Source organism: Myotis daubentonii, chromosome 15, assembly GCF_963259705.1.
Source record: "Myotis daubentonii chromosome 15, mMyoDau2.1, whole genome shotgun sequence".
NCBI classification, from domain to species: domain Eukaryota; kingdom Metazoa; phylum Chordata; class Mammalia; order Chiroptera; family Vespertilionidae; genus Myotis; species Myotis daubentonii.
The window spans coordinates 35,141,227-35,154,620 of NC_081854.1; the positions used below are offsets into that span (position 1 = coordinate 35,141,227).

At 43.8% G+C, this 13,394-nt stretch overlaps 1 protein-coding gene across 1 annotated transcript in view; it reads right to left on the reverse strand.

Annotated features, from left to right (window-relative positions):
• Window positions 1–4,969: 4,969 nt before the first annotated feature.
• The window catches only part of HSD17B2 (hydroxysteroid 17-beta dehydrogenase 2), a 60,394-nt gene continuing 51,969 nt past the window's right edge, over window positions 4,970–13,394 (reverse strand). Inside the window, exons 4-5 of the mRNA XM_059667277.1 lie at window positions 12,489–12,626; window positions 4,970–5,413 (exon numbers count right to left, since the gene is read on the reverse strand). Of these exons, the coding sequence (XP_059523260.1) occupies window positions 5,052–5,413; window positions 12,489–12,626 (500 nt within the window). The 3' untranslated portion in view covers window positions 4,970–5,051. The remainder of the gene's footprint in view (window positions 5,414–12,488; window positions 12,627–13,394) is intronic.

Consider the following 13,394-nt stretch of genomic DNA (forward strand, 5'->3'; position numbering starts at 1 on the left):
TCATGCTCTTAACCACTGCACAATTGCTCCTTTCATGAATTAGAAGTTAAACTCAGCCTAAAAAGCTCAATTCTTGGGATGATGGAAAAGTTCTGGAAATGGAGAGTGGTGATGGTTGTACAACTTTGTGAATGTACTTAATGCTACTGACTTGTACCCTTAAAAATGGGCAAAATAGTATTTGATGTTATGTATATTTGAACCCAATAAAAAAAATAACTTTGTTCTACTACCTACTAGCTATGCAACTTTGGGTAAGTCAACTGCTAAGCCTGATTTCTAATCTAAAAATGGAGATGATGAGCCCTGACCAGGCAGCTCAGTTGGTTAGAGCATTGTCCCCGATACGCCAAGATTGCAGGTTTGATCCCTTGGTCAGGGCACATAAAAGAATCAACCAATGAATGCACAAACAAGTAGAACAACAAATTGATGTTACTCTTTCTCTCTCTCCCTAAAATGAATTTTAAAAATATTTTTAATAAAACAAAAATTAAAATGAAGATGATGATAGTACTATGCAGGAGGTTGCTGTAAGGCTTGAATTGGTTAATCCAAGTAAATTGCTCAGCAGAGTTTCTGGCAGCACATAGGAAGCCATAAATTATTGTTAGATTAAATAAAAGGCAATAGAAATCATTATCAGGAAAAGTAAGAGGTACAAACTTTATTGTTTGCCCGTGAAAGACTCCCTGTGCTCTCATAGGAGGGAGGGCATTAGGCAATCAGCAGTGGTAGTCCTCATTTGGGTCAGAGTGTTCTGTAAGTCCTGGCTACAAAGATTTAGGGCCATGTTGGCCTTCCCACCATTGGACCTCAACCTAGAAAGGACATACCAAAGTGACCTCGTTTCCACAGAAAATGTGCTCAGATACAAAGAAAAAGAAAGCAATGATCATTCCTACATATATGGGCCCCTGGTTCAATGCCAGGCATTATTACTAAACTCTTTGTATTACTATCCCACCTAATCCCCACAACTTTATGAGATTAGCATGACCACTGCCCGTGTTTTTAGAGTAGGAAGGAAAAAAAACCCTTAAGATGCAGAGAAGTTAAAAATCTTGCTTATGGGTCACCCAATTGTTGAACAGCAGATTCAGGATTTGAACCCAAGGCTACACATCTTAGTCAGTTCTAGCTGGAATAACAAAATGCTTTAGACTGGGTGGTTTAAACAACAAACATTTATTTCTCACAGAGCTTGAGTTTTGGAAGTCCAAGGTCAAGGTCCTGGCAGATCTGGTGTCTGGTGAGGGGCTGTTTCCTGGTTTGCAGGTGGCCATCTTCTTGTATCCTCACATGGCAGAGAGAAAAGCATTCTCTCTCTCCTTTTGCTCCTTGTAGGGGCTCTAATCTCATCACAAGGGCTCCACTCTCATGACCTAATCACTTCCTGAAGGCGCCACCTCCTAATACCATCACACTGAGGTTAAAATTTCAACATGAATTTTGGGGGACACATTCAGTTCATAACACTGTGTAATTCCAAAATGCCCGTATTATACCACCTTGCTGCTCTGCCACCAGGAGTGTGACATTTTTGGAGCAGTATTAGCCAGAATTCCAAACACAAAACAAAACACTATGCAGGGGGAGGGGAGAGCAATCCTTTGGTCTTAAAGCAGGAAGAGACTAGTAGAGTCCACCCAGTTCTTTTTATAGGCCTCTCTGAAAAGTGTTTCCTTACATGACTTTTTCTCTTTCATTTCTCTTAATCTGTCCAGGTCAAATCTTAGTCTCATCCCTTGGAGGATAGCCCACAGCCTTCACTCTGGGGGAGGCCACTTCAGGATCTGGGATTATGAAGAAGTTTTTCAGTAGAAACCAAAAAGAAGAGATGGACATCCAGGGCCTGCCTGGGACCCCATTCTACTGTGTCCCTATAGGTGGGGCAGAGTCTTAGACAGAGCAAAGAGGAGGAGAGAGCTACTGGGATGGTGCACAGGGGAAATGTACACAGCATCCCTCTCTGTAGAGGGTGCATCCTTCTTAGAGCCATTTACACTAAGGACCCATGAATATGTGGGGATGTGTTTCGGGAGTGGGTTTGTGTGTTGTGGTAATGATGATGATATAAATTAGAATGTTGTGGTTGCAAGTAACAGAAACTGAGTTCTGGCTGTCTTTGAACAAAATGTGAGTTATTTTAATATATATATATATATATATATATAATATATATATTAGAGGCCCGATGCACGAAATTCATGCAAGGGGCTTGGCCTTCGCAGCCCCTGCTGCCTCATGGCCCAGGCCCTGCCCCGCCCCCCTCCACTGATTGTTCCAGAAAGTCGTTCCAGAAGGTCTGATCTGGTGTGATTAGCATATTAACTCTTTATTATATAGGATATATGATTCACATAATCAAGGCAAGGCTACAAGATCAGGCTTGAAAAATTGGGTTGTTGGGACCAAGTGTCTCCAAGAAAGAGGAAATACAACAACTACTATTCTATTCATGGGAGACTGCCACCAGTACTCTTCATATCCTTTAGTTGACATTCCATATCCTAGGAAGGTCATACATTTGTTTGTGATGCCCAAATTCTAGAGGCTAAGATACTGAAACAGGCAGGATTTAGACCTCTGGCTTCTGTAGTTAGAGGAAAAGCACTGCTTTCCAGCAAGATCTCTCACACTCTGGGGAATGACTTCCACATAGGAAGGTAAGTGGATACTGAACACAGCCCCCCAAACCTGCCTACCAAATCCAGCATTACCAATGCCAGTGCCAAGTATTGGCCTGCTCCTCTTCTGATTTTTCATTTCTGTTTTGCTATTCACCATGGGTACTTGAGATAAAAGTGTGAGTTTTGTGTTCCTCCATGACAATTTCTTGCACAAATATTTGTCTTGCCTAAAAATCATACCCAAATAAAAAAATGGCACGTTTTGAGTTAATACCTTCTCTATGTAGAGTCAGTTCAACTTGGATGGTCAGGAGAGAGAGCACAGGGCAATGCCAAAGACAGAGGTTCCATTAAATCCAGCAGTGAATAATTACCTATTGTCAAAATAGGAGGAAGAACAGAAAGTGAAGCTAAACAAAAATATCTCTGTGGTAAAATCCCCTGGGCAATTACCTGCTGACCAGAACACCCTCATACAGATAGAATAACCTGAGAAGAACAAATAGCTTAGGATAAAAGCCTTCAATTTGCTTGTTGATCTTCCTGTTTTTCATGGCTGGGATTTTTCTCTTTAGTCATTTCCATGTTTTGCAATACGGTAGAAGTTTTTTGATGATTCAAGACTAAGTATTCTATCATGCTAGATGCAGTGTACTATACACTGTTATTCTCGCCAAGCATGATTCCAAGAATCTAGAATTGCTAGAGATCAGCTGAAATATTTGGTTTCCACCCTGAGCTCATTAAGGATTTTGTTTCACCTTGTTTCAGAAGAGCCATGCTTACAGGCTTTGGAGATAAAGTCCCCAAAGAAATTGCAATTGAAAAAAAAATGCTTTTCTATAAAAGAGGGTTAATGAATAATAATATCACCCACCTTCCCACCTTAATATCCCTTTTTCCTTTGGTCTTTTACTTTCTCCCCTAGGACATTGCTATCTTGCCAATTTTTTTTTTCTGTCAAGCATTTATTATATTCTTTATTCTTCATTGAACCCTTCCCTAGAGTGTGTATTTGTCAGGAATTAATTCTATTGCAAAAGATTGAAGCCCAATTTAAAATAGTTTAAAGAAAAGGTATTGGCTCACACAGTAAAAGGGATTTTGCTGATGCAATTAAAGATTTTAAGATGGGGAAATTATTCTGGATTACCTGGATAATTTAAATAAACCCCAAATGCTCTCTTATATCCATTTTAAGAGTAGGATTGGCGCTTTCCGCTATTACCTGAGTCCTGATCTATCACCTCAGGGAGAGCTTGCCAGTCTTGCACTTTCCCGGGGTGGAAAGGCTGCAGTGAGGTTAAGGATAAGGCTCCTTGGGCCTACCTTCTCCCATGCCTCTACATTTACCTTTCCGGCACCTTTCCTTCCTCAGAAAAGCATGGACATACTTCTTGTATAAAACATTCCGTCTGACTGGGAGTAACCTTAACTCCTCTGCTAGCAAGCATATGTGTTAAAAGATCAATACAGAGTCTTTTTCCTTTAGACTCAGTATGGCACATCTTCTCAATCTAAGTTCTGTACTATCCACCTTCTTACCCTACTTATCCTCTATAGGGGGGTCTGCAGCACCCTGGTGGAGTCCTATCCGTCTTGAGTGTGGAGGTTCTCAATGTGGAGGGGGGCTTACCTAGGGGAATCGTGTTTGGCCTGTTTGGGCGTCAGATGCCTGGCTGAGGCCACAGAGCAAGATCCAGAGGCAAGCTGAGCCTTTATTTTATAGTCAGAGGTAAACAAGGTAGTGGTTACCATAGTTACACTGTTCTTGTGAGTTTCACTTGTTTTGACCATAGTTACACTGTTCTTGTGAGCTTCACTTGTTTGGGTCACTTCCTGCATCTCCCTCAGCCAATTAGCTTCCCAGATAAGATCTAGCGAGCATCATAAGGTCAAGCCTAATTATGCTAAGAGGACTGTGACCTCTAAGCTGGGACTTGTTTGTGACTTTGCCAACAGGTCAGTCTGAGGCTTAACCCTATAGCCGCGCCTCACACCGCCCCCTTTTTAAAAAAAATCATCATCTGTCTTCACTTCCTTCTCTCCTGGCAGACAGTGTAGTCCAATCTGGATTTCAATTCTAGCTCTGCCTTTTGATAGCTGTGTGACAATGAACTAGGAACTTAACCTTCCTGATCCTTAATTTTCTTACCCATTACATAGGGGTGAAGATACCTACCTCGGTTCTCTGATGAGAACTAGATGAGAGAATACCTGGAATGTATCTGGTGCAGAGTTGGCACTCAATCAGTACTCTTCATGGTGGTCATTTCTACCCTCCAGCCTTCTCACCAGTACATTGGTCCCATTCACCCAACAGAGTTCACAGGAAATGCAAGATAGGAAACCACAACTTTAATGGGAAACTCTGGCTTCTCATTCACTCCAAGATGACAACATTTTTCACGTATTTGCCTACATGGCCTTATTCTTCCAGGTAGGCACGCTTAGTATTCTAGGTGTACCATTATTAAAGTAATTCAATTTTTTGTTAAAATAATCAAATACGCCAGTGGGGCTAAAAGAAACAAAGCATAACCACAAGTAAGCCCCTGACCCCGGCGTGTAGAGGGTGAAGGGGCTCTTAGCAGAGATGGCGTGCTGGATGTCCCGGAGCACAGGGGACAGGTCAGAGCTGACGTAAGTAGAGACTGCGTTGAAAGCATTCTTTTGCGCAAGGATATAGTCCTGGCCGTACTCCTCCTGCACGTCAGGGGTGAGGTGGTCCAGGAGGTCTTTCTCCAGCTTGTCCCGCATTTCACTCGTGCCTGTGATATCTGAGATGCCAGAGGAAAGGGAGGCTCAGATGCTGTAGGGCCAGAACAGGTATGGCCGACCCCTAACGGGAAGCGGGCCCTTGTGAATTGGCTTCTGTTGAGAATGACCAGCATTTCCAAACACCTTTCAAATATGTACTTTATAATATTTATTATATATATTTTTTACAGAAAACTGCACAGATGACAGGTTTTTCACAAACTGAATAGCCTGTATAACCAGCAACCAGATCAAGTAAAGGACAAACCACCCAATCTTGTTTGGCTCAATGGATAGAGCGTCAGCGTGCAGACTGAAGAGTCCCATGTCCAATTCCAGTCAAGGGCACATGCCTGGGTTTCGGGCTCGATCCCCAGTAGGAGGCATGTAGGAGGCAGCCAATCAATGATTCTCTCTCATCATTGATGTTTCAATCTCTCTCTCCCTCTCTCTTTCTCTCTCTGAAATAAAAATATATTAAAATAAAAAAGAGAAAAGGACAAACCATCCTCAAGCCCCCACTCTCAGCCCTCTTCCCAGGAGCCACTGTCCCAATGAACAGAATAGAGTGCCTGGCTTTGGACATTATATAAGTGGAATCAATTACATAAGGAGAGGTTCATCCATGATACTATGTGGTCATTCTCATAGCTGCATAATTTTCCATTGTATATACATGCCAAAAATTGCTTATATCCATTATATTGTGATGGATATCTGAGCTGTTTTCAATTTGAAGCGCTTAGAAATTGTGCTGTCACAAATAGTTCAGTACATACCTTTTCATGACTATTATATACAACATATACTATAATGTACAGACCTGGCCAGTTAGCTAAGTGGTTAGAGCATCAGCCTGTACATCAAACGGTCTCAGGTTCGATTCTCAGGCAAGGGCAATTACCTCTATTGCAGGTTCCCCAGTCCTGGCAGGGACCCATTGGGGAGGCAACCAATCAATTTGTTTCTCTCTCCTCCCCCCCCTCCCTCTCTTTTATCCTCTCTTCCATTATCTCTAGAAATCAAAGGAAAAAATATCCTCAGGTGAGGATTTTTTAAAAAAAATAAAAAATATATAATGTACACACTATAATATGTATTACATATAAAATATGTATATAGCTCTGGCCAGTTTGACTCAGTGGTTGGAGCATTGGCCCGTGGACTTAAGGGTTGCAGGTTCAATTCCTGGCCAAGGGCAGGTACCTCAGTAGCAGGTTTGATCCCTGGCCCCTGTGGGGGGTCATGTGGGAGGCAACCAATTGATGTGTCTCTCTCATGGTGATGTTTCTCTTTCTCTCCCTAAGGATCAATGGAAAAAATAGCCTTGGGTAAGGAGGTTGATATATATGCTTGTAAAGTTAATCTCCTGAGGCAACCTATAGTTTTTGTGTATCTTTCTACATTTCCCCCTTGTTCATACAAACATCTTCTTCTATACTAATAAAAGGGTAGTATGCTAATTAGACCGGACGTATTCCGGGTGACCGTCCGGACGTCCTTCCTGACAACACCGGGCCCTAGTGCCTGCGGCTGTGGCCGGCCCAGGAGAAGCTGCCTTCGGTCCAGGCAAAGAAGCTGCCTGGCGGCCCTGGGCGAAGCCTCCACCATGGACCTGTCCCGGGACCTGCGGGAGCAGAGCGCTCGCTGGCTGCTGTGCGTGAGGGGCCGGCCTGCCAGCCAGGAGAAGGGGCAGGCGGGCGAGCTGGTGGCGGCCTGGAGGTCGCTGCACCTGAGGTTCGGCGGGAGGAGAGGGCAGGCAAGCGCGCTTGCCTCGCGCCCGGGCGGCCTGGGCACTGCAGCCCCGGAGCCCTGGAGCGCTCCGCCATGTTCGCTGCTTAGGAAGAAAGGGCTCTGCTCCAGGTGCTGCCCGGACCGCCGGCGAAGAAGCCACTCGGCTGACCAGCCTCCGCCATGGTCCTGTTCGGGGACCTGCAGGAGCCGCGCCCTCGCCGGCTGCCGGTAAGTGCGGGGCCGCCCTGCCAGCGAGGAGAAGGGGGCAGGCGGGCGGCCTGGAGGGAGGCCGCGGGCCTGCGGTGGTCGGCGGGAGGAGAGGGCGGCCAAGGGCGCTGGCCTCGGGCCGGCCCCGGCGTGCGCACTGCAGCCCCGGAGCCCTGGAGCGCTCCGCCATGTTCGCTGCGTAGGAAGAAAGGGCCCTGCTGGAGGCACGGCCCGGAGCAGCGCAGTCCCCGCGGCCGCCCAGCGCAGAACCTGAGCAGGTGGTGCGGCCTCGGGCCTCTACCCGCAGCCCTCGGGCCTGAGTCTGAGCCGCTTTTCCCTGGAGCGACGTTTCCCCCCCCCCCCCCCCTCCCGTGTGTGTACAATCAGGGTTTTGTTTTGGTTTGTTTTTACCCCAGAGATGGAAGGAATCGCCAGAGTTATCTTTCGTGTTTTTGAATCATCCTCTGTGCTTCTCTGACTTTTTGGTTGATAGTAGTTTCCCGAGTCCCCAGAAGTCTCCCTCTCCCCAGAGTCAGGAGCACCACCCCAGGTCCACCCATGAGCCGGGCGGGTGGGGGGGCGGGGGGGTGAGTTCCTGCAGGCTGGGGTTTGACCCCCACACATTACCCATTCGCCTAGGAGACCAGTGCCTTTGTTATTGCTGTGTGTCCGGGTTTTAATTGGACAGATACCCAGTGGTCCCGGGCGCCAGCTTAGCAAAATCTTGCAGGAGGAGAATTCTGTCTGGGTTTCCCCAGATTCCCTCAGCCCCTACTCACCCCTCTGTAAAGGCACAGAACGAGTGAGGGTCCTTAAATAAAAATCAGAGTCTCCAGCAACGGATCCAGTGGGCCTCTCTCATCACAGTCATTTGGACTGGATGGCGTTTGAGTATTTATCTAGGCACCATGACAGAGAAACACAAGCTCCCGTCATGATCTCTGCCCTTAAGTAATTCACAATCTTATTGGAGCCAGTGGATGATGAAAGCGCAGTAATGACATCAGAATGTAAGGCAACAATACAGAGAGGGACAGAGGCAATTGCTAGGGTGATTTTCCAACAATTAGTACAAAGAGTATGTGCTATGAATTAAATTAAAAAACATGTGTGGAAGTAGCTGCTTCATGAGTATGGCATCCTTTCCTATTTTAAAGGAAGCTGAGTTCCATGTGAACTGTGTACTATGCTATGATATTTGAGGCACAGAGCACGGGAGGCCCTAAGTGTACTATGCTTTGATATTTGAGGCATTCTTTATTGTTCAATGTGATTTATTTCTGTATGCCCAGTTTTGTAATAGTTAAATTATTAGAATAATACATCTTGCTATAAAATATTACTAGAAGATCAAATGATCAGGTGACATTTATTGTTATTTTCTATAAATGAACACCATCTCTGCTATGCTAAAGTGATAGGTATTATAGAAATATTCAGATATGGAGACCTACAGGCTTGATTACAAGTGAGGTTTACTATCACAACCCAAATTTATTGCTTTAAAAAAAAGTAGGGAGCCAACTAGAAACTGAACGAAATATAAGCCCTTGAAGGGCAAATGTAAATTGGATAAGCTTCGCTATTACAAGAGCGAATTCAGAGGCAAGAAAGAATTCAGAGGCAAGAATGAGAGGCAGATTGCATCCACTCTAAATTGCTGCTAAAGAAAATGAATGGTATACTATGAAAATACTTAATACAGATTGTAAAAAGATTTGTTCAAAGAGGATTTCCTAGAGTAGGTGGTATTTCAGTTAATTTTTTTAAATGTGAAGAGGTTAGCTAGATAACAAAAAGGTGTAGGGGTCCCGGATTGGAGAGGGTGCAGGCGGAGCTGAGGGACCGCCCCCCCTTGTGCATGAATTTCGTGCATCGGGCCTCTAGTATAAATGTAAAAGGCTTTGAGTGAATTCTGTTTTACCAGGAATAAACAAAAAACAAAAAGGAATTTGTTTTTATGTTTGTTTGCTTGCTTTTGCTTAGCAATAAATCACAAATCTGCCTTCTGATCAATGGCTATAGATTGAAACCAGAGCAGCAAAATTTTCCACATCTCTATCAAAGTCCTTCCTAGGTTTCACCATTTTAGGCTGCTCTGCCATAAATTGCCTTGCATATTATATCCTTTTGTATTTCAGCATTTACTTCTGTAGATTACAGTCCCCAAAGTGTGGTCCCCGGTCAGAAGGCACATGCATTTTGAATTTTAATTGCTACTGCTAGATATTTTTCCAGAAAGATTGCAGCAATTCATGCTCCCTCCTGCAAAGTATGTGATTGCCCGGGGATTGCTGTGGGGATGAGCCTTTGTTTTCAAGCTTGGTTGACTCCCCAGTATCAGGACTGTGTGGGGAGCCTCACTCTGAAATGTAAGCCAGTGAAATCCAATTACACTCATGGGAATGTAAATGGAGTTTCAATTGCTCATTTCTTTTTATGAAGGCACACACAGTATTTAAAGAAATGATTACCCTGACAATTATTCTGGAGGTTTCTGAGTCATGAAAAACATGTTTGTGTGAACTATTGTTCCTCCAACTACCTCCCCCCAGTCTCTGCTTTCACAGGCTAGGGCAGCGGTTCTCAACCTGTGGGTCGCGACCCCTTTGGGGGTCGAACGACCCTTTCACAGGGATCACCTAAGACCATCCTGCATATCAGATAGTTACATTACAATTCATAACAGTAGCAACATTACAGTTATGAAGTAGCCACGAAAATAATTTTATGGTTGGGTCACAACATGAGGAACCGTATTTAAAGGGCCAGAAGGTTGAGAACCACTGGTAGGGGATTCCTTTCCCTTTCTACTTTCTTTTTAAATACATCATGGGCTTTCTAACCACTCTTGTGGGTACTCTATTTTGATTCCCCAAAGCTCTCTTTATTGGTGTCAAAGCCACCAGCCCTTTATCAATCTTCATCTGCCACTTTTGACACCCACTCACCCATCCCCTGCCACTTGGGGCTACACACAATGAAATGGTTAAAACTATCTGGATCCAAAACCCATCTCTGCCTCATATCGCCTCATATCAGCTCTGTGGCTTGGGAAATTCCTTAAATTCTCTGAGTCTCAGTTTTCTCCCTATAAAATGTGATCATTACAATGCTTGCTTCATAGAATTAAGTGAAACTGTGCATGCCAACTGCTTAAAACCGGCTAAGCATGCAATATGTTTTAGCTGTTTTTATTGCAGGACACTAAAAAAAAAAATTGGTGTGTCTCCTTGAATGTCTTCAGAAGCTCCTTGTGTCCCTAAGATTTTTATTCTTGCCCTGTCCCCTCCTTCAAGCATTATTCTTCACCTTGAGTCCTCAGCCCTCCATTGTCTAGCCTCCTGCCTTCAGAGAACCCATCAAATATCAGCTTTAAACTGAGGGCAGTCCAGTAGGAAAGAAAGATTCCAGCACTACACCTACGGATCTGGTTTCAAGTTCCCCACCTTCATGGTGTGCCATACACCCATACTGGGTGTATATTACCCACCTCACTTCAGTGTCCTCACCTGGAGAATTAGGTCAATTAAACCTGTCCCTCAGAACTGTGATGCAGACCAAGACATACAAGACTTATATGGGAAGGGTGAGGCTATAAATTGAAACAATATTTTAGAAAACAGTTTGGTATTAGCCAGTAAAGATGGAGATAATTAAACTCTGTGATCTGGTCATTCCACTCCTGGGCATGTGTCGTAGGAAAAAATCATGTACACATACACCACAGTACATGTGACAGAAGGTTCATGGAAGAATTCTTCATAATTGTCCAAAGTGACCCAAATATCCCATCAACTATAGAAAAATTGTGGCATATTCACAGGATACTATATAGCAATGAAAATGAATGAACCACAGCTACACACAACTTAGATGAATTGTGGAAACAACATTGAGTGAAAGAAGCCAGACACAACAGAATATAAACATGCTGATTCCTTTCAAAGTTCCGGAATGAGTATAGCCACACGTTGTTGTTTGGGGATGCATGTATGGATATTTCATTGTAAAGAAAAACAACAAAAAAAATTACACAAAGTAAGAGAGTGGGCCTGTTTTGGGAATGGGAGAAGGCTATGACCGGAGAGGATCATATAGGGGCTTCTGGGGGCTGGGAATGTTTTATTTTTTTATCTGGATGTTTAAGGACATGAGTTTTTATAATAAATTGTTAAACTATGTGTGTATGATATATGTATCAATTAAAAAATGAGTAAGATCAACAACATCAGGAAAGAATATGTAGAACGTGCCTACTTTCTGAGAACAGCTCCCCCAAAATGTTAGCCATAACAATTTCGGGGAATCCTTGAAACTGTAGCTTAACTGGAGGCTTTCTCTCTGTGTTGGAAGTTTCCTTTGTCTGTGTCACCAAACCCTCATCCCTCCTGTCAGGTTCAAAGTCAAATTTCATCATTTACCCCTTACACTTGCTGTCAGTCAACTTTCTTCTCTTGGTGTCATGTCTTCTATACCAGTCTCTCAGTCTGTCACATTTGGCATTAGCTTTGACCCATTCATTTCTCCTCTCCACCCAGGGAGTCCCCAGCGTGGAAAATCCTTTCAATCCTTATCTTTCCTACATTCATACAGCCCTGATCTACTCTTTCACCGTGTGTGGCCCAGGCTTCTTTCTCTCCCATCTCCCTCCCAAAAGAGGCCTTTCACTCAGTCATGATCCTCCTGGTTAACATTAAAACCTCTGGGTTTGTTCTTTAGTAAGTTAGCAATCCTTCCCATTTTATGGTCTTTTGTTAGACGGGCTTTTTAAAGATTAAATGTTTGATGCCTCAGAACTAAGCACTGAGCCACGGGTGTGGTCTGCATCTGCCCAGAGTTCAGAAATTCTGGAAGGAGAGAGGGGAGGATGGCCATCTCCTCCCAGGGTAGAAAACAAGTGGGTCAGAGGGGAGGAGGTGGTGTTTATAAAATACATGACATCAAAACGTAATTCCTTCGTGGAAGAATGCAGGGGAGCAGCCATAGATTGGAAAAAAGAACCTAGCACTTGCCCCTCTATTCTTAAAAGAGGCCCATCCATCCCAGCCTCTCTTTAGGTGACTTCTGAGGCATTCAGTCTGAGCAGAACAGAGGACCTTTAGCATCCTTCCCAGGATGAACATTGTAGGTCTCTTAGGCTCAGATACCTACCTGTTTTAAAGCCTCCAGGCTGGATGTTGGAGACTTTCACTTCCCATTTGGAAAGCTCTTGTCTCATGACTGCCGAAAACATGGTCAGAGCTGCCTTGGATGAGCCATAGGCCGCCATATTGAACAGTGGAACCCCTCCTATGGAAATAATGGAAGAAAAAAATAATCAAGGCTGATGTTTTCATTTTATGATCCACTAAGTATTATCTGCCATGGGACCGGGGAGGGAGTAGAAAGGGGAAGAAGGAAGTTTTGGGGGATGATGGATGTGCTCACTATCTTGATTGTGTGGTGATGGTTTCCTGAGTACATACATATGTCTAAATTTATCAAATTGTGTACTTTAAATATGAGCAGTTTATTGTATATCAATTATATCTCAATTTTAATTTTTTTTTTAAAACAACCACCTTGCTTCAAGAGACCATAGACATTTTCAGCAAATGCCAGAGATGATTTCATGGGTATTTTGCTCTGCCTGTAATCCTTAGGACATTTACACAACTAGCTAGGGTTGGGAGGAGGATCTTACCTTTCCATGCTTCCCAGTTTCACCAGTTTTCCCAGCCTTGGTGATTCTCACCAAACCAAACAAGACTAGTTTTGCACATGTGCTTGTCTTTGTTCTCTTAGCTTTAGAATTTTGCAAGTGATTTCTTTCAGTTGGACATACTTTATCCATGGAAGAACATCTTCCTATCCCTGAGCTGTCTTGCCTGAATCCTACCTCTATCCAAAAGTTAGTTTTCAGCAGGAGCATTTGAGACTACAAAATATGTCGCATGCCCATATCTAACATTTATTAAGGATCATTTATTAAGGGATACTTAAGTCATTCCCTTAAGTCTGTAGTTGGTAGAACAAACTCTTGTTTCTAAATAGTCTTTCAGCTCCTTCCTGGGCCCC